This window comes from Amphiura filiformis, chromosome 3, assembly GCF_039555335.1.
Source record: "Amphiura filiformis chromosome 3, Afil_fr2py, whole genome shotgun sequence".
In the NCBI taxonomy this organism is placed as follows: domain Eukaryota; kingdom Metazoa; phylum Echinodermata; class Ophiuroidea; order Amphilepidida; family Amphiuridae; genus Amphiura; species Amphiura filiformis.
Genome location: NC_092630.1, coordinates 79,525,588 through 79,547,219, shown reverse-complemented (window position 1 = coordinate 79,547,219; position 21,632 = coordinate 79,525,588). Strand labels below are relative to the sequence as shown.

At 37.6% G+C, this 21,632-nt stretch overlaps 1 protein-coding gene across 2 annotated transcripts in view; it reads left to right on the top strand.

Moving 5' to 3' along the window:
• Positions 1-52: 52 nt before the first annotated feature.
• Positions 53-21,632, top strand: part of LOC140149214 (rho GTPase-activating protein 18-like) — a 113,225-nt gene continuing 91,645 nt past the window's right edge. The window contains exons 1-3 of one of the 2 annotated variants that reach the window (XM_072171432.1): positions 53-217; positions 15,794-15,955; positions 17,304-17,684. In XM_072171432.1, the coding sequence (XP_072027533.1) occupies positions 17,462-17,684 (223 nt within the window). In that variant the 5' untranslated portion in view covers positions 53-217; positions 15,794-15,955; positions 17,304-17,461. Of the gene's footprint in view, positions 218-15,793; positions 15,956-16,037; positions 16,116-17,303; positions 17,685-21,632 lie in introns of those variants that run through there. The other variant, XM_072171433.1, reaches the window with a different exon arrangement.

Sequence of the window (21,632 nt, the reverse complement as noted above, 5' to 3'; positions counted from 1 at the left end):
CCTATTGAAGTGTTTTTGCCATTGTTTATTGTGGAGCCAGCTGATGAACACATTGGATTGGTGTGGTTCCTCACCCAATGTGTGAAGTGCTGTGTGTATTCAAGATTTTAAGCTTCCTTGTTGGAAAACGTATCGAGGATTACACAGGAAGTGGAAGGATCTTTTTGTAAATCTGCACGTTGTACACAACACAAGTCGAATTGACGAGTATCTTTAGGTGAGTTTCAGTTTGTATTTCTATCACTTCCAATAATTTTTACATGCATGCCATTTGTCATTGAATTTGTGTGTGACTTTGTTGTCTGTGCACTGGCCACTGTCTATATGACCTTGAGACTTTGAGTTGAAGTGCACATGTAAAACTGTTCTTGTTGTGTTGAGAGTGTGATCAGGTGATACCGAACTGTGTCTGAAATAAGGAAAAATGGTTGTCTTGTGACTGGGGACAACCTATGATGAAAACAAGTATAGATTCCGCTTGTCCTTAAAATTTAAAATATTTCAGTTGTCCCCAAAATGTGTCTTGATTTTTGGTGCAAAAAGGCAAATTTGTTTGATGTTTTTTTGCTCTGGAAAATCCACAGCTACAAATTAGGAAAGCTGTGCTGGAATGCTGACTATCATATGAAAATTTTAACCTCAAGTATTGAAGATACTTAACGGCCTACATAAAGTTTCCCAAAATCCTAAGATTTTGAGGTCTTGCCGTTTTGAGAAACTTCATATACCAGGGGCCTACAAATTAAAAATCTGATATATATGTATACCGGTGGCATATAATGAAAGACCGAAATAAAAATACTAAGTGGCGTCTGACGTCAGGGCAAAGGCGCGTCGTGATTGGTTGCCGACCTGCGTACTGCATCTTTATGTCTAGCACCCCAAATGAAAAATATTAATTGTTGACCCAAATCGTTTTTGCCCAGAGCGCTCAAGAATCTAAAAAGTGGGGAGGGGGTGGAGATCAAACATTTCCACTCCCAGTTCAATTTTGTTTTTTAAATCACGATTTAAATAGATAGCGATCAGCTGACAGGATCAGGAAGCAAATTTGTTTAAAATGGTTTGACACACAACATTCTAACATTTATCTAAGGGATCATTGTGTTGTTGTTGTTGTTTTATTACCATAGAAACAATAACAACAAACTGGATTAAAGCATCCTGAATGCCTTTATTTGGAAGGCTGTGCTGGTGGATCACATGTAAAATAAACATAACTTTTACCGAGTCCAGATACATGTAGTCATGTAGACCCAACCAACCAATCAGCGGGTCAATCAGGAAGGAAGTTTTGAATAACATTTGCCACTCTCTCATGTTAACTTGGTACCCGGTAATATTGGTAACTTGGTAATATTGGTCCTTTTGATTCAGAAATACTTTCCCATGCATTGATTCAAACCATCATGTGAATCTTTTGTTTGGGTTTCAAGTTTATATAGCACAGTTCCCAGTGGCATTGCATCATTAGGGGCACAGGTGGCATGTGCCCCCCCAATTGTTTGCAAAATTGAGAAAATCCCATAGGAAAATTCCCCAAAATGGCTTGTGCCCCCCAATCAGACCTGGTGCCCCCCAAGCATGGTTGGTGCCCCCCAATCGGATGACCCACGCTATGCCACTGACAGTTCCAATTTTTCATGTAGACCAGACCAGGGAATTTCCAATGTCCCTTTTGTGGAATGCTACTAGAACACTTGTTACCTTCAAGTTCAAATCATGTCCCATTATATTCCTGGATAATCTTACTCCTCCATGTTTTAAAGGGAGCACTCGCCTCGATGAGAGCAACATAATTCAGAACCCATTGCATTTTGAATACATTTCTTCTGCAGAACAGTGCAGACCTACATGTAGTATTTTAAATCCCAACAGGGTTGTGAGGGACAGTCAATAAGTTTGTAGAACAAGCTTGTACTTGAAAGAGTAGGCCTACTATCCAAATTCTTCCTATCTCACTCTTGAACATGGTCACTGCATACATTAATGCACCCATCACAAGTTTCCTTGAAACCTTTAAAATTGCTCCATGAGCCATTTTTCAGTGAAGGCTCACCAGCATTGATCACTAGCAAACCTGATAAATTATGAAGTTAGGACTTAAAATTCTAAAATAGGTTTCTCTAACTTGAGGCCATGCCTGGACTGCAATATGGTTGCTTAAGTTTAAAAATGACTGAGTGATGATCTTCTTTGGGGTGGGGGATCCAGGTACTTCCACTGAATGGACTCATAATTTCAGTGACTTTATGTGTTATCACCTTCAACCAAATATAGATGAAACTTGTCTTGCTTGGTCCTCATTCTAAGTGTATAGAAGGTGTGGACCTGATTATGTCAACTAGTATCAATCTTGTGTGTGAAGATTCTGGGACCCCCATCTAGACTAGAAGACACCCTGGAATACCCAAATGTTAATGGATTTGTGTTGAAAACACATTCATCAGAGTTAAATCATATTTTGTGGCTATCTCATCTTCCTTAAGCTTGTTTGGGTCTTGATTCATTATCAATGCCATTGTACCAGCACGTATATCATTAGTGGTGATGTCAGCAAGTCTTTTGGACCTTGGATTAGTCAGTAGCGGTGCATGAAAGCACACCGACCACCGACACCGAAAAATAGACACCGGCGGACTCCGGTGCACCGTTTGTGTGTGTGTGCAGCGCGTGACTCCTTTGTCTCCTAATTATTGAGCGAGTATTAGGCCTATACCATACAACGTAGCACTAGTACGGTGTCTACCATCGTGAGTACAACCGGTTGGTTGCACTAAACGTCACCGTTCACCAATTAATGAAGCTTAAATTTTGATAGTTGAAGTTCCTAACTTCCTATTTCGTTTTAAATATTACTTAGGTCTAAATATATTAAATCCATGCAATTTTCAACCCCCGTTATATCAAACTTACATTACAAGTTAAATGAATAAATTCATTGTGCGATGCAAACCGATCTAGCAAACCCAGACTCGCATGTTTTGATACATTGAATGTATGGGATGATGGGAATCGATCGTTACAGGTAAACAAGCATGCATTACGGTCGGCGACTTTTGAACTTTGGTACCAAGTAACAAGCGGTGTTTCAGAGGTTGTTTGCGGTCGTCTGTAAGTAAGAACTCGCGCTTGCATTACAAAAAAATCGGTTATTACAAAGGCTACCGAATGTTCATTTTCGGTGGCTGGAACACAATCAAAATTGCCGGTGTATACGGTGGGTAAGCTTTTGTAACACCGGCGGTGTCGGTGCTTAAAAGCCACCGGTGTTCTACGGTGCACCGGTGTACCGCTACTGCCTACCTTGGATGATCTTTAAGGATGCTCATTCCATCCTTGAACTCTAAGAACCATTTTGTTGCTGTTGAATATCAAGGACTTCATCACCATTTACAGCAACTGTACATTGTTAAATTTCATTTGAGTTTTCACAACCATCAGAAGAAATTTCCATGATGACCCTGTGTTCACGTCTGGTAGTACCTGTGAATTCAAGGAGGTAGGCTTCTGCAGAGTGTCCTGCCCATATATACAGTGATGCAATGTAAAGTGGTGCGACAAAGTAGCATACCTTGTTCTACGAACTTTTTGACCGCCCCTAGTATCTAGCTTTTCCCAGGATATACCAGTGACCCTTTACTTCTTGTGCAAACCAAATTGTGGGTTATTGCTCAGTAAATTTCCTGTCAATGACAGAACGAAGACCATGTTACAAATGCTACAAAAGTAAATGTTTGATATTGGATTGAAAAATATGCTGACAATTTCACTTGCAACATTAAAAAAACCAGAAATACTTAATATTTGCAGTTTGATAATTTATGCACATAGGCCTACTGCAAATATTTTCAAAGTTGATGATTCAAATTACAATCAGCATGATCAGCTTGCAAAATCAGTTCATAAGGTTTTAGTTTGTTTTTGAATGACTAGATGGTCATGATGGTGGAGTACCTCTAAAGCTGAATTTAAAAGTGATTCTCTCGCATGCTCAGTGTTTACTTATACATTTCCAGAGCGTCAAGTCGATCAATCAATTTAAATCGCTGAGGCAAAAACGATGTCGCTTTTGCAAGTTGAAGAAATCTCAACTTTCCAGTGATATCGCTTGACACGTGAATGCGTCAACCAATCATATACAACCAACTGGATCTATTATATTGCTAATTAATTTACCTTTCTTGATTATTAACTTTTGGTGATGAATTATTTCAAAACAATAATTATTGACAGCAACTGATGTTTTAAAAATGTATTTTGTGGCATTTAGAATATTTAATTGTCGTCTGCAATCGCTATCGCCGTAATAAGTATCAATGCAAAAGTGACGAGCAATGCATCGCAAAATTAGGCGATTGCCCATCGCAATCGCTCGGAGATCGAGTATAAATTCAGCTTTACACAGTAAATTGCACAGTAGTCCACTAATATGTTCATGTTGGTTTGATGATTTTGGCATTATTGATTGGAAGATTTAATTTCTTCTATGATCACCAATTAAAATCCTATTATATTATATATCACAGGCCCCTGATATGACTTTCTTGATTATTTTATATAGGCCTACTATGTTATTACAAAATAGAAGCAATAAAATAATAATTATTTGTAGCTTTCAAATAGCTCACAAATCATTCAAAGGGTCAGAATAGGTTTCAGTTACTATATTATCAATTTCATAGGAGAGGATCAAAGTTCAAGTTCAGAAGGCGTTAATTACTTTATACTGAGCTGCTGAGGACAAATTTGTCCTGTGCTCACACAATAGTAAAACAACTTAATTACAAGGTGAGGAAAAAGCATTGCCAGTATTGTATTTGTTGTAGCAGTCAATAAGAGAAGATATCGCTAGTATTCATGATCCTTTGCGGTTGCCGCGGTCGACTTGCTAAAACCTTGCTAAAACCACGTGATATCACGTGATACGTTGTTATCGGGTATCGATTGATCAGTTGCCTCTCTCAGCAGTTGTTTACCTTGTGTTTACTATGCAATGACCGTGGACCTAACGGGATCGCAATTAGAAAACATCATGCTCGAGAACCATGAAATGTTTTCATTATTCAGTAGAAAACGACATACCAATAAATATTCCAGGGTATGTCAAGTCCAACTGTTGCACAATAAAGCAATATGGTCATTCTGAAGTTTAAATTTAGTCCATGAACCTGTCGAATTCCACTACCGTAGCGCGCAGCATACATACATTCATATCAACGGAAGTTCCACAGAAGTCGCATTTTCACGATATTCGGGCACAATTCCAAGATATTTATGGACATTTGCATAAGTTCACGATATTCGGGCATGTATGCAGTCCGTAATTTCACGATATTCGGGCACACAGAACCCTTCTCGGACACGATATATCACATCACATGCAATCATAATTCATATCTCACTCAGTCAGAATACTGACTATATTAGGGACCTACTTGAAAAATCCCAATTGTAAATCTAAATGGTTATTTATGCACATGTAAACAAATGAACAATCTTTGACTTTTGGATATGGTATCAAAACATATGAATCCACGCCACGGCCAATTGTCTTATCCCTGGTCCCATCAACTTTTGAGGTGTGGTATTAATGCGGATGTCAATTGCAATCCCTCCCCTAGTTTAATAGGGGTCCACCGCTCGGTCCGACACGCCGTTAGTCCGACAACACAAATTCCCTATACTTAGAGGTGCGTCAGTCCGAAATTGAAAAGCATGGCGCTAGTCCGAAAATAAAAACCACTGCAACAGTCCGCCACGCTGCTAGTCCAAATCTGAAAGCAGTTTTCAGTCCGACACACTGTTAGTCCAAATCCAAAATACACTGCGCTAGTCCAAATTTGGAAAACACTTCTTCAGTCCAACACTGCGGTAGTCCGAAACTGAAAACCATGGCGCTAGTCCGAAACTGAAAACTACTAATGTTCGGACTAGCGCAGTGTTTTTCAAATTAGGACTAGCGCAACGGTTTTCAGTTTCGGACTAGCGCAGTGTCGGACTGAAGGAGTGTTTTCCAGATTCGGACTAGCGCAGTGTTTTTCATTTTCGGACTAGCGGCGGTCGGACTGGCAGAGTATTTTAGATTCGGACTAGCGGCGCGGTCGGACTGGTGCAGTGCATTTCAGATTCGGATTAGGGCGGTCGGACTAGTGGAGTGTCGGACTAGCGTTGTGTCGGACTAACGCCCTGTACTCGTTTAATAGTACCTGGGCCAAGTGATGTAACACAGTCACAGGGCTGTCAACTTGTTAGAATTGCGGGGACATGGTCACCCGGTCAGTCCGAAACACCGTCAATCCAAAACCTCAAAAAGACGTCTTATTTTTAAAAAGGCGACTTAATTCTAAAAAGGCGACTTAATTTAAAAAGACGTCTTATTTTTTAAAAAGGCACATTTTCAATATAAATGGCTATTTTTTACAAACATTTCTCGTTCTAAAAATAAGTCGTCTTTTTAAATAAAAAGTCACCTTTTTTACTGAAATGGCGACTTTAAAAAAAACAGTTGCCTTTTTCTGAAATAACGTCTTAAAAAAGTTCCTTTTTTTCTGAAATGACATTTAAAAAAAAATGAAAAGTCACCTTTTCATGAAATGACGTTCGGACTGACAGGGGTTCGGATTGCGTGTTCGGACTGACGGGAGACCCCAGAATTGCTTGGTATGAGCCACTTTTGACTGAGACAGTTGGGCGCCCTGTGTAACAACTCCATGTGCCCCAAAAAGTCTTAGCTAGTCACAGGTCTGAGGGGGCATGGATTGCAATTGACAGCCACATAATAAACATCAAACTTTTTTGGCAACCCATCCTAGCATGTGATGGGACATATACATAGGGAGCAAGACATTTTGAATGTTATCAGTTTTCCTCTGAAGCTTGCCTTAAAAATATTTACCCCTTTCCCAACATGATAAGTCACCCACTCAGGTTACACATATAGCATCACCCCTGTCCTTGTTTGACAACAAATAGGTTACTCAATACAACACAACAGTGGCATAGCTGGGGTGGGGCACAAGCTGCCCCTGTGACCCCCCATGCTGACCACCTAATATTTAGGCTTTTTCTGTACTTCTTTGACCATTTTCTTCAAATTTCCCTATGAAAGTTGCCTTGTCCCCGTCCCTCTGAAAAAGTTTAAGCAATGCTACAAATGTACTGCAACACACTGAAAGATACGAGTGCTTCCACACTTTATATTTAATTTCTATTTTATTTTTAATGTACATGATTTTTTATGCACTACAGTAAAATGAATATTGTGTTAAAATGGAAAAATGAACAATTCAGTACCATATTCAACATGTTTAGAAAAATACTCATGTGAAACATTATTGTCGCATTTTTGTTAAACCATTTTTTTTCATTTTCAGCCAATTTGACAAGTTGACCTCATATGAACTTTGACCTCATATGTGACCTTCAACAACATGAGGGTTCCCATAGTGCAGCTATGACTCAAGTTTGATATAAAATTCGATTGACCGAGTTTTAAAATATAGGACAAGACATAGTTGAGTCCAATATTTTAAAACTCATAGCGAGACCAATAAGTATTGGGCGTAAAGCATCCAATTTTATCATTATTATGTGTTGGTTCCAATATTTCCACACACTTGGATTAAACAAAACATAATAATGGTTGCAATAGTATTTGAACTGTTCATATGTGCACATCCATATCAAAACGATGTACTTGTCGGCTGCTACATGTGTCTCATTTCAAATAATAGGAATAAATACCAGACTCATCTCAAGTGGAGGTCAATTCAAATCATCCCCAAGTCACATGGTTAAAAAGGAAGCCCCGCCAGAGCATTTCTTCTGGGGTGAACCAAACCTGCCTGGTTATCAAATTAATCAGTGACAATGTTATCTCTGAATTTGATAGATGCTAATTGATGTGTTAATGTTATTACATCAATTAGCATCTGTCTGATTCAGAGATAACCTTGTCACTGATTAATTTGATAACCAGACAGGTTTGGTTCACCCCAGAAGAACTGCTCTGGCAGGGCTTCCTATTTAAGGAATGTTTACTGTATTCCTTAACCATGTGACTTGGGATGATTTGAAGTGCCCTCCACTTGTGTTGAGTCTGACATGTAACAGCTGACAAGTGCATCATGTAAAGCAGCGAGAGTCTAATGGAAGTTAATGTCCATGTATACGGGAGCGATTTTCAGTTGTGCAGTCTTTGGGAAGACTGCATCTGTTATGATACGATGATACTTTTGAATTCGATAGTATTTTGGGGAGAGTGGATTAGGATTTCTGGTATTATCATTGGTGCTACGTTGATGGAGTTGAGGTAGTTCGCAAGCTGAAGGCGTAAAACTGGATATCCATTCTCCGGTTTACCGTTTTCCATGTGATGACGGTCTGAAGCCTCGGGCCGTTTCATGGTTTGGCAATCACCTGTGTATACAGCAAAAAAAACAAAAAACAATTTAGTTAATTATAAGTATGAAAATCAAATTGCAGCACTAATTTTATACAGTCTGAACAGTTGTGGCGGCATCAGATATTTTTGCCGGAGGGGGCATATGGGGGGACTGAGAGGAGATCTCCGACTGGGGATTACCCCCCCGGCATGCACTGCATCGCCACTGTTGAACACACAATCCCATCACATGAACAGGCAATAAATGAATTTTGTATTTGAATGATGATTTTTTGCCCTGTTTTGTATACACATAAATTTTTAACTTCCGGCTGAAAACACGAAGTTCCAAAGGAAATTCATCAGGTGGATTATTTGTGTTTAATTTGGACAACCAATTTACATGTAGAACTTTGTTGTTGTTGGGCTCTGTCAAGTCAACATATTACAAAGGAAAAAACAATCATGTTGTTTACCCTTCCTACATGATGCAGTACATTACACCAGATTGGAAATTTAGGATTTCACTACATTCATAACATTCCTAATTTGCATGCACCACTCGGGGTGTCATCTCATCTCAGCTCCTATAAGAGTTTTTTTTGTCAGAATTAAAAACCAACCCACAACTATTTATTCGGAAAATATTCTTTGAAGAAGAAATAATTACAACAATGGACATGAAAATACAAAGCCAACAATTAGATCACAAGCATGAAGTATGCTACGTGCAGCAATGCTACAGCTGATTTTGTCATGATGAATGATGACATAATGCACGAATATCATTCTTTGCCGGTATCCGGGAAGACATCTCATCTCAGAAACAATAAAGGATGTACTGCAAAACATCAGAATAAAAAACCAAACCACCAAGTCAAGTATTTATTCGGAAAAAAGAAGGAAATAAAATTCATATTGCGATCGACACGGCATGTGAAAATGCAATATCCACATTCTTTACGTACACACACTGACACAGTACATGCGAATGCATGCAACCAAACACAGCCAAAGAAACTCTCTCTGACCCGCGTAACCGGGCTCAAACCAAGTAACAATCGAATACTTATGTACACAAAGACTCATACTTACCAATATAGCCCAAAACATGCGATCAAACTTGATATTTTCCCAATTTCATAGCAGATTCTGTCATTCTGATCCAGAGGAAATGTCACACTCGCTGTCCACTCGCCACTCGTGAGTTTCGTGACCTCGGGTTTGTTTACAACTTGGTAGCTAGATATCGATTGATCGCTGCATTGTATACATTTGGCTGATCCCCGTTTTATTCAGCAAATTTTGCGAAATTTGGACAACTTTCATTGACTGTTTTGCTGTCTAAACCTGAATCGTTAGTGAAAAAAAATGAGCATGGACACGAAGGGGAACCACTATGAACCAGGGATCGTCTTGATTTCACTAACGATTCAGGTTTAATGCCTATATTTGAGTTCAAAGATGGGGAGTTTCAGACGGGAACACACGCAAGAGAATAGGGTGTAATTTGAAACGCTTGCGAACACGGAGGAATTCAGAGCGAGTTCTGCTGTATGCAGGGATACTAGCGATATCTTCTCTTGCAGTCAATGACCAGATAACCTTTAGATTCAAGTATGGACAATTACTTTTCCTAATATAGCCTGAAGGCCAAGACTTCATGCTGTAATATCTCTCATCAGCTTTGTGGTTTAACTCTCAGATTTGCAAGACAAAACTTGTAGACCTATACTACAATTTCAAATGTTTATTTTATTCACACATAGTGCACTATTCAAGTACAATCCCACCCATCCTGGGAAATGTGGGCCACTGGTGGGGATCGTATTGGATTGGGAGCTATTGGGGTGTGTAGCGTTTTAAACATTGTCTACTTTCCCGACCCTGCATCCTGGGGAGGGGCAGTGGTAGAAACAACAGGATAGTGGGGCATATTTATAATGCACATATCGATCCACAAGTGTAAGGGCTCGGAGAATAAACTTTAAATGTAATGAGTCTGAAAATTGCAAATCCCTTTGCAAATACAAGCCCCGGTCCCCGCACTCCGCGCATCCGTGGGTATTCATGCTCGTCGAAAATTTCGCGAAATAAGGGGTGTTTTCAGATGAATAAAACGCGATTCGCGAAACACACAAAAAAGGGTGTTTTTTCAAACCACATGTTCGCGAAATTGAAAAAAGGGTATTTTCATCGAGCAGCCTATACGCGTTTCTGCCAGAAAAGGGTATATTAGAAATATCGTTCGCGTTTTAGCGAAAATAGGGGTATTGTCGAAGGGCAAATAATTCGCGAAATCGCTAAAAAAAGGGGTGTTTTTCCCCTAAAAACTTCGCGAAATGAGATGCAAAAGGGGGTGTTTTTAAAGTTCACCGACAAGCATGAATACCCGCGGATGCACGGAGTGCGGGGACCGGGTACAAGCCCCATCATCTTCCCTGCATTGTACAGGAAGTATTGGGAGTTGTGATCCCGGTTGTGATACATTTCATGTAATCTAATTTTTAAATGAGTTTGAAAAATCAATTTGACAGCTCAACAACACACAGTATGCAAGATATTTTGTTTTCTTTGTTTACAGGTCACCATACCAAAAGGTTGTACATGTAAATGATAAGAGTGTCTAGCTTAAAACCAGTGTAGTTTTAAAGTATGGCCAACATTTAGAGACATATTTTACTTGATGTCTGTCTTCATAGTCTATGATGGCATCACATATCAATGGTTTTTACAATCTCAGGATTTTATTGACATCATTTTATAGCCTCTCGGATGAAGACAGACTGATATCAAATAACGCTATCAGCTGATTCTCGTAATCCAATGTTGTCATCTGATGAGTAAATATTGATCATTGTGATCAATCAATGTCTCTAGTCATTGAATTCAGATCATTGTTATTATTTCCATATTGTAATGTATGTAAGCCTTGTGGTAGGCTTTGTTTTGAACCAGTCCTTTTATTTGCATGGTGAGACAATAATGCCTTCAATTGAAGGTAAAATATAGCAGATATGTGATCATGACTCTTGCCTAACTTAAAGGCCCATTCAGTGATTTGCTCATTGGGAGCTATTGGGAGGATTGTAAAGATTATCAAAATTCAGGTTTTGGCACCTTTGTTTCTGTCATAGATATGCTAACATAGCCTGATACTATTACTAGTGATAAAGTAGAAGATATTTTACACAAATGTGTATTTTTTCACGGCAGTGAAATGATGCCACTTTAACCCACATCTCATATGCACAGTTTATCCCTTACATATCCTGTGTCATGAATAGGTATTAGCCCACCAGCCCTGTGGTTACGAGTCTAGGAAATAATTCCTAATATCTCATACCCTAGTTTGTATGCCTTTATCTAATCTTGCCACACATGACAACTTACTAATTAGCCCTAACCCGGCTAAGAGTCTGTCCAGGAGTAGGAATTTTTAGCCTTTTTAGAAACATGTTTGTAATTGGCTTATAGCCATCACATGCTGACAATACACATAACTGATTGGTTAATCAAAACTAGCAGGGTCATGGCCAGGCCTGATTACAAAGTAAATATATCATTCTGTATAGAAAACTGTGCAGTTAGCAATTTACTTCAGAAAATTACTACATTGCACAAAACTAAGTCCATTATCTATACTCTAAAGTTAATTGAATGTTAGCTATAAATGTTTATTGACTCTTGTAATAACCCATGTGTAGGCCTATAAACCTGTATAATATTGGTGTTCATACATATCCCTGACCTGATAAAAGCTAGCAAGAGCAAGCTGTGTAATTAGTTTGTTTACTTGTGATAAGATACAATTTTCTTCGTAGTTATAGCCAAATTTGTTTCCTATAGGTGACTTAATAAAAATTCCTTTAAAAAGGAATGGGTGCCCAATGTGAGCTTGGTCGTGATGTGGTAAATTTCATGGTGTTTAGATTTGGTACTATTATCTCTTGCAAACCCGGTGACACCTCATTATAGAAATCAGACCTGTCGATAGGTTGTAAGAGGGGATAGCCTTTTCCAGGCACGAATTGGGTCATATATAAAGAAAGTTTTGCTACTTTGCAACGCATAATAAAACCTAAATGCAAAAGCGAGATCCTGTAGGTGGCTCCCGAGGTGGCTTAAAAAACTAAATGCAAAATGAGGTTTTTAACAAATATTGTTTTTCAGAGTCACGCAGGTATCATTATTAAGCCTCATATCACTTATTTATTGTCGAATAAGTGCATAGTAGGTTAGATATGAATATTGAATGTTAGACCAAAGTAGCTCTCAAAGTACATGTACTATACACCTGATCCGTGAACTTGTCTTTTTTAAAGACAGATTCTTGTTTCTACTTAAAAGTAGATAAATTAGCTATTTGAAGGGGGTTCAATTGTCAATACTGCTGTTTCTTTGTTTCTTGCCAAATTTTTCATTTCAAAAATACCTAATGACAATTTGAATGACTTATCCTTCACTTTTAGGCAATTTATAAACAATTTTAATTTTGTTACACTTATGCTGGGATCTCTGAATGGGCCTTTAATACAAGAACTATAGTCAAAACAACAGCCAAACAACTTTGGTATCGTACAAATGTACATACAGTTCTCCCCACCATAATGTCATGAGAAAATGTGTTGTTGTTTCACTTTTTATCTTCCTCACCAAGCACACTGTTCATGTTTCAAGACCTTTGTTGCAAGCTTTGTGTGTGCGGTGTTCAGAATTATTGCTGGTTTGGTTTATTTTGGGGCCTAGATTGGATGAATGCAAAGAAAGTTTTTGTTTATAAATTACGTGTTTGTTTATGGTTATTGTTTATCTCATAGCTGAATTAAATATATAGTTGCACAGCTGTAGGGTTTGTCTATGTTGACAATGTAGCCATCAACAATATGTACAGGTACCATATTCATTCCATTAACCGCCCAGGGCTCTTTACGAAGTCATTTTGGATGGGTGCCTATTTTATATTGTTTGTATAATTCCTGCAAAATGGCCCAGAATATGGATTTTACAATGTATGTGTAGATGGTTCTGTGTTTGATTTTCGTGTAGTTGCATGGATCCTGCATAATAGAGGATCATGTGTAGGCCTATAAGTAAAGTCACTGGGTGGGGGCATGGGTGGTTACAGAACTTAAAAATCCATGTCTATATGATAAAATGGGTCTTGTTTAGTATGCTCATAGACAGAATTGATTGACTGGATGACTAGTTGATTGATAGATCAAGCAATCGATTGGTCAGTGGGTCAGTCAGTGGATCAATCGATCATCAATTAATTAATTAATTAATCAATCAATCAATCAATCAATCATCAATTAATTAATCAATCAATTAATCAATCAATCAATCACTTGATCGGTCAATTGAACATTTGGTTGATTAATCAATCAATATTAGATTTGTTAGTATGATTTTCAACCTGTTGAGTAAATACTTGTAAAGAACCTTTTCAGATATACTTTCCCCAATTTAGACCATTTTTTGCATATGAAAACATTTAAAGAAAATTGGACCCTTTGATGATGATAGTCATTGCAATTAGGCATAACGCATATGGTTATTATTATTGGACATTGGTGTGTAATTTTCATGTAATGTTCTCGCATTTTTTAAAATAAACAAATGTAGCCAGCAATACCATACTACTCAATTCCATGTGTCAACATCACCGGAACAGACTACTGTACCATCCTCGATGATAAAAACAGATTTCCGTACCTAACCATATTGAGAACACATCATAACCAAATTTGAACACATTAAAGGGTTACCCAGTATAATCCAATGCAGTCCAATGCTGAAATACTGAAGTGATTTTCAGCCTGTCATAAACTGTTGAACCAGTTTTGAACCAGAAATTCAGAATAGTACATGTGTGACTCAAGGGTTTAATTTACAGTCCAGTGATTTGCAAAGGGAAATTTTCTGTTAAACAATAATTTCTGGTCCACAGGCTTGATGGGTATTTGCAAAACTCTTTTGTGCTCTATTGTTTCACGCCTGTTAACTTTAACCCATGGATAAAAAATGTGTTACAGTGAAATATTAGAATCTCACCCACATTTTACCATAGTCAATTTAAGCCTTGGTAATGATGATTTAATCTATTGGCCAGCAGGTTGAATGAATGAATATTCTTCCAAGCTTCTAATTAGTCCAAAATCAATTATCCTGTCAAGTACCTTTAATATGCATTTAATATGCAATTTGCTATTGACCTGCAATTCAGTTTTCAATATTTTTTAGTGTTAATGGTAATTTTGTCATTTAAAATGTGCATAATGTTATTAGGATAGTGTCTATTTCTTCTGAAGCTGCAGTTTTATTATAATATTATTTAAGCTATACTATGATCAGCTCTTAATAGGCAGGAATTATTCGTTTTTTGTTACTGCGCGAGTCAATAAAGTTCTAACTTACGCACACGTAAATTCACAAAAGCATGCGTCTTCACGCAAAACGCAAAGCGCAGTTCGCATAACTGCTGCGCCCAGCTGTGTGTACGCCGTTCTTTCATACACTCTTATATCAAAGCAGCCAATCAGAAAAGCTGTTAGAAAAGTACTGAAACATGCATTGATTGTGTATATTGTGCACTCCGCTGACTACGCCAAGAGTGTTTCAGCTGCGTTCAAGCGTCGCGCAGGATTGATTCATTTTTCGGGCGGGTTGATGCATTTAGATTTGGTTCTGTTTTCCAACATTTTTAGTGATAATTTGTTATATAAAAATTAAAAATCATGTGTTTTTTTTTTCTTCTCATGTATGAAATAGATTAATAAACTTGTATTACTTATTGCTCGAGAAATTAGACAAAATAATGCACTTGTGCTGATGTTGATGCGTCTAATGCACTCCCCTTCGGGCTCGTGCATTAGACGATCAACATCAGCACGAAAGTGCATTATTTTGTCTAATTTCTCGAGCAATAAGTAATACGCGTTCATTAACCTATAAATATCAATCCACGATGTTATGAGTCCCCGTCTTTAAGAGCTGATCAGAGTATACAATGAAGCAAGTCCGTATTCAGCCTAATTCTGGAATATACCCTTCAGGACTGAGTTGCATTGTCTCAACTTTTAACCCTAATTCTAATCTACACAGTACGCAGGGTATACCAGCATTCTGCTCAATGTATTTTCTTAAAATAGTTTTCCTACTCCTGTTGGTCAACTCAAGATATGTGTATGTGTATTATGTCCAAATTTTACCTTAACTCTAATGCGCTTTCTGCTTTTTGGTGAATACAAAGGAAAGAAGGAATATGATCTAGAGAGAAGATGAACAAAGAAGTTGTTTTGTTTTGCTGGGATTTGAATCCGAGACCAAGGTTGATGACTGGTAGCCATGGGTGTTTCGCTGTGAATTATGATCATAATAAATTATTAGTTTTTTTTTTCACAGATCTGGAGTTGCTGTGCCATTTTCCACATACATAGTGTAAATAAGACATCTTTGGTGACTGGAAGGAAGTTTGGCTACCAGTGATATCTGTTGATAGACACAGTCATGTTGAGAACCAGTTGGTTGTGAACCACAAAGAACAGGATGCTTATAAAGGAAAAGGTAACCCACTTAACTGCTTGGCCTGGATTCATTGCACTCGGATATTTTTTGCCATTTGGTATCATAGCAAATAGAAGTTGAGTGCATTTCATATGTATTGTTTCATTGACAACAAATGGTACAAAATGTACTTAATGAGGATCCGGGATGAGGATGACAGGTAAATTGGAATATAATTTTTGTTGAAATATGAATGTATTAAACTGGGAGTTGACCAGGAGAGTTGAATTTCTCATCATCTCATGGATTTAATATTTGTTGCACATCATGCTCAATGCTTGATATTTAATTTGACATCACTCACTGGAGATGAGGATGGAGCAGACAAATATATATCATGTGTGCCACCTGGGAATTGGAAATGCTAAATATTGCCTCGTTTTATCAACATACACAAAGAAGACATGAAAATGTGATTATATCTTTGGGTGGCTTGTGGAAGATAAGCTTAGGAAGTTACTACTATTAGTTTTGCACATGTTGGAATCGCTCCGATGCTTATTTCTGATGACTGGGTGATTTCTCTAAACTTTTGTACTCTTATAGCTAGAAAGATAGCTATGTATTCCGGAAGAAACTGAATAATTAGGCCTATGTACATGAGTAGGCACTATGCAGTTCAGAGGTGTGTGAAAAATTGACTTTATTGTGACAAATGCTTACCAAATCACTGAACCAGAAATGAGACAATTCATGTTATCTGAGTGGGAGTCAGTGTGAAAACAGATTAGACTTCTATAATCCAATATTATTTGGGGTATAAACCTTTTATGGAATCTTTTATACATTTTCATGTTGATTGTGTATATTCTTTTCAAAAAATAAAATTGTGTTGATTTAATTTACAATTATCACAATTAAAGGTCAGTGACCCAATCAACAGCCTCAACCCCCATTTCATTTCTTCATCAAAATTTAGATTTAGGTATCAGAAGAAAGCTCATATAATTGTCTCATTATCCCAGTAAAATTAAACACCCAAAATATTTTTCATTTAAATGGTGTGAACAAAAACTTAGTGATTTTTGGTAACCACACCAGAACAATCCTATATCAATACGACTAAAAATTGGGAAACATATTGTTTTAATGGTAGGCCTCAATCCATAGATATAGTGTATCTATGCTCAATCTAAGGTAGAAAACTGAACATGAAAAATCGGACCACGCCTCTTTAATATAAACTCATCAAACATAAGATGGCTGTGCACCAGACTGTACAATTACGCATCATTATTCCATATGCTTCGATTCAATTTAAATAGTCATTTCGTAGTAATACTCCTCTGTATTAATATTATAATAAGAAATATTGTTTTATCTTCTGTTTTATGTTCTTATTTTACAGATGTGAAATTATCTTGCAACTGTTTTGATATTGGCTGCTAATCATCCCAATAGAGGTGGCTAAAATTTGTTTGTTGTCAGTAGCAGAAGTCCTTACTGTGGTAAGCAGCCAGGGGAGGCCAGTCAGGTGGTGGGAGTGGTGTGTGGATACAACCTGAGATGGATCAACCTGGCGATAGAACAGGCAAAAGTGGTACTGACTTTGAGGCTTATTTTGATGAGTTAGAGGAGATACATAAGTCATCATCAAGAGTAAAGCGTAGTCATAGCAATGGTACCAATGGTAGCACCAATGGCAGCACCAATGGCAGTACTGATGGCAGCCTTCATGGAGCTGAGGGTTTGTCTGGGAGTGAGGAGGAACTATTGAAAACACCAGAAGGTAATATATTGAATTGAACAGAATTAGTTGGCGGGAAAACAACTTTTCTTTTCATCTTCTTCCTTCCTTCCTTCCTTCCTTTTTTCCTTCCTTCCTTCCTTCCTTCTTCCATTACACTTAGGCAAAAAGTAGAGAGGGAGTCGGAGTTAATTTAAAAGATTGCAAAACAATACAAGTATGCCTTAACTAATACTTCTAGAATATACAAAACTGTACAGCAAGAATTGACTGCAAGACCATGGATCCCATGTGATCTGATTGCATAATCATGCCAAACTATATACATACGAAACTGTTGACCCGGCGACGGTCACACATATGGCTTGCTATACCCGTTCATCTGGTTGGCACCCGGGATGGTGGGTCAATTCCCGGGCTGGGAAAACAACATTTTTCTTCATCTTCATTCTTCCTTCCTTCCTTCCTTCCACTTAAATGCAAAAAGCAGGGAGGGAGTTCGGGTTAATGAGGGTTATTCCTTTCATCAGGAATTTGCAATTCTAGCTATGCTTTTATTTGACATTTGTCAGCTGCTGTCCTGATGATAAACCTTTTTTTTTACTCTCAATTAAGGAAATTGATGACTCCATATTTTCCATTATGCAAAATACACTATACATCAACAAAGAAAGTACAAATATCTTAATTTAAAATCATGTATGTGAATTAGCTAATGAAATGATCAATAACTACCAAATGTTGAAATGATTGGGTTGCTTACTGTTGTATAAAATGAATACTCTTGGGGGGGGCATTAATTGAGCGAAATTATTCTGTTAGAGACCATTCACTCTCTGTTAAAACAGGCTATAAGATGTTTTGAAACTAGATAAAATGGTCATGGTTCCTGAAATGACTGATATTGTTCAATATTACTGCAACTCTCATGCACAATTGAATGAACTTAATTTCTTCTGCATCAGTGAAATTGTATGTTTCAGTTTCATGCAAAAGCGCTGCATTCCCATAATAGGCAGCTTAAAATTAGGAAAATTATTCCTACACAGTTTATTGTCTGTAGTTGTTGAGAGTCTATACAAGTATTAAACTGCTTATCTCAGGAAGTGTGAAAGGTAAAGGTTGGGCAAAAGTTCACCAGATCCAACAGATTTGTGGCATTGAGTGTAGGTTATATAGGTGTTTATGGATTCTATTATGAAACAAATGAAGCTATCCCAAATTACATAAAGTATTTCACTGGTGAAAGTCCAGTGACTGGTGAATGCAATGGAGCTAGAAATCTTTCTTTATTGAGTGTGAAACAGCTTCAATGACAAGCACTGCTTTCCAAGTAGGCCCCTGCACAAAGTTCATACATAAACATTACAAATATTTAAATTTTAAACAAAATTATACAAAAAAACAAAATTTGATCAACCAACTTTAAATACAACAATAACAGTAACAATAACATCAGCAACAACAACAACAGCATCTCCAACAAACGTTATATGATAATAATGAAAATTGCTTAAAACAGATATCTAAGTATTGTACATAGTAGGAAATGCTGTTGTGTCATAGGGGTAAGGGAGGGGCCAATCAAAGTGAAAATTGATCGGTGCCCCCCCCCATCATGGAATGATTCATGCTACGTCACTGGTGGTGGGTGAAATTGATCATAGATAGTTTACATGTAGATTGATGGAGAGAGACTTAGAGGGCCTGTATAAAATAGGTTTATAGTTTTAAGATAGTGTTGCAATTCAAGTTGCCTCTAATCTTTAAGGTTTTATCTGATGAGAACTTTATTATAATATTCAGAGAGTTGTCAAATACCCATGCAGTACTCAGCTATGTTCAGAATTATATACATGTATATACTGTCAGCCAGCTGGCTTTAAAGTTTGAAAGGTAATAGTGATTACTTTGGTATATTTCATATTTAGTCAATTTTGGGGAAGTTGAATACTTTTAGGTATATCCAGCAGGGGTGTGATTTGTCTGGATTTTTCCAGATTTTCCAGATTTTTTGTAGAAAAAATTTATGCAATTTCATTGATTTGCAGCCTGTTTTAGTGTATTTTTGCCCGATTTCACACTTTTTCGGGATTTTTTTACTATTTTCTGGATATTTCACAAGCTTTGAATCATACCCCTGATCCAGGGAAGATGAGAATTTTCATCATCTCTGGTATATTCTCATCTTCCCTGGTATCTTAAAACCAGGGATATGAAATTATTCTTGGTATTACATGGGCTATTCCAGTTGAAATCCCACACACACAGGGGGTGTAGATTTCAAATTTTGAAATTCATACTCCTTGAGTGAAATATTAAGGTTATGTCTAAACAGTCTTCCAAAGGGGGTATATATATTTCAACTGGAATGGCCAGGTTTGATACCTTTCAGCCCGGCCTTTCAGATGACACACCACATAATAAACTCCTCAAAAAAAGTTTGGAAACTTACCAAAACGGTTTTATATCAGAAAAATTTGAAATCTATTTCCATATTATTTCATATCAATACAAGCGTTGTTCTTTCCTGTCAAAAATGACACCAAATTTGTGACCATAACTTATTTTATTGTTGAGTAACTGTCTTTGAAAGACAAGGAGGTCTCAAACAAAATGTGCCAAATCTGTCATTGTCTGCGCCATTTGCATCAGTAAACATGAATAAGGAATACCACACTGTTTCATTAAAAACGGTTTTTGTACTGTCAGTCTCACGTACCGGTCTTCTGCAGCCGTTGTTTTTCTTGGATGGCCACTTCTGGGTCTGTCTTTGACATCTCCGGTCTGACGAAACTTGACTTTTAGCTTGGAGATCATACTGCAGGAAAATCCAAATGTTGCCGTGATTCTGAGGTATGCCTGCCTCAAGCTGACCAATAGCGCGAACCTTATCCAGGTCTGGTAATCGAACCATGTTTGCTTAGAAATATTTTGCAAATGACCACTATGAAGAAGTGACCAGCAAGATAGGTTGACTTGCGTTGATCTGTTTGAATCCGCAAGTAGTAGAACTGCTAATCCCATCCTAGCACTTTTCATTCAACATGATGTACTGCAAACAACTTTTCATTCATTCTTTTATTCATGCATTAAACCACTCGTTCATTCATTCAGAGCAATAAGATGAGCGCAGATAATGGTCAATTTCGCACATTTTCTTTGAGACCTCTCTGTCTTTCAAAGCAAGTTACTCAGCCGTGAAATAAGCTATCGTCACAAATGAGGTATCATTGTTGACAGAAAAGAACAATGTTTTCGCTGGTATGAAACAATATGCAGATAGATTTCAAAATGTTCTGATATATAACGGTTTTTGAAAGTTTCCAAACTTTTTTTGAGGAGTTTAGTATGAATGTTCCAATATCTGTGATGAGACAATATATCCTGTGTCATAAGTGTTGACCATGAAATACTTGATGTCCAAATCACCCACCCAATACAACACACTTGGTTGATTTTCCTTGAAAGCTTCTTAGTGGTTTATCAGCTTCCTGGAAACCTTGTTGGGATGTCCAAGCTTTATATATTGAGTCCAACAAGTAGTCGTGACCTGTTTTTCCTGATTTACCAGACCATCTACTCAGACTCTGATCCCTCAAGAAAGATTAACCGGGAAAGTCCACTAACTGCTCCGCCTGAAGAAAATATGTGGTGGAATGATTTTAGGTGATCTACTGACAAAAAAGGTCCTACTGGTTGGACTACCTTATTGCAGGAAATCCTTTCTCAAACCACACTTGGATATAATGAATTAAGATAATTATGGCTAAAATGGTGACCAGAGTACTACTAGACCTGCATGATGACCAAATTTAACAGAAAATATGAGGGCTTACAATAGAAGAATTACTAAAGGTAGCATTACAACGAGGGTAGAAGGCTATTACACCAATTAGGGGCTGTGCAATAAAGGGGAACAAGAAGTTTTTGGTCGAAAGGGAGGGGAAGCAATTAGTAAGAAAAGTCACTTTGCTTAAAAAGTATTCA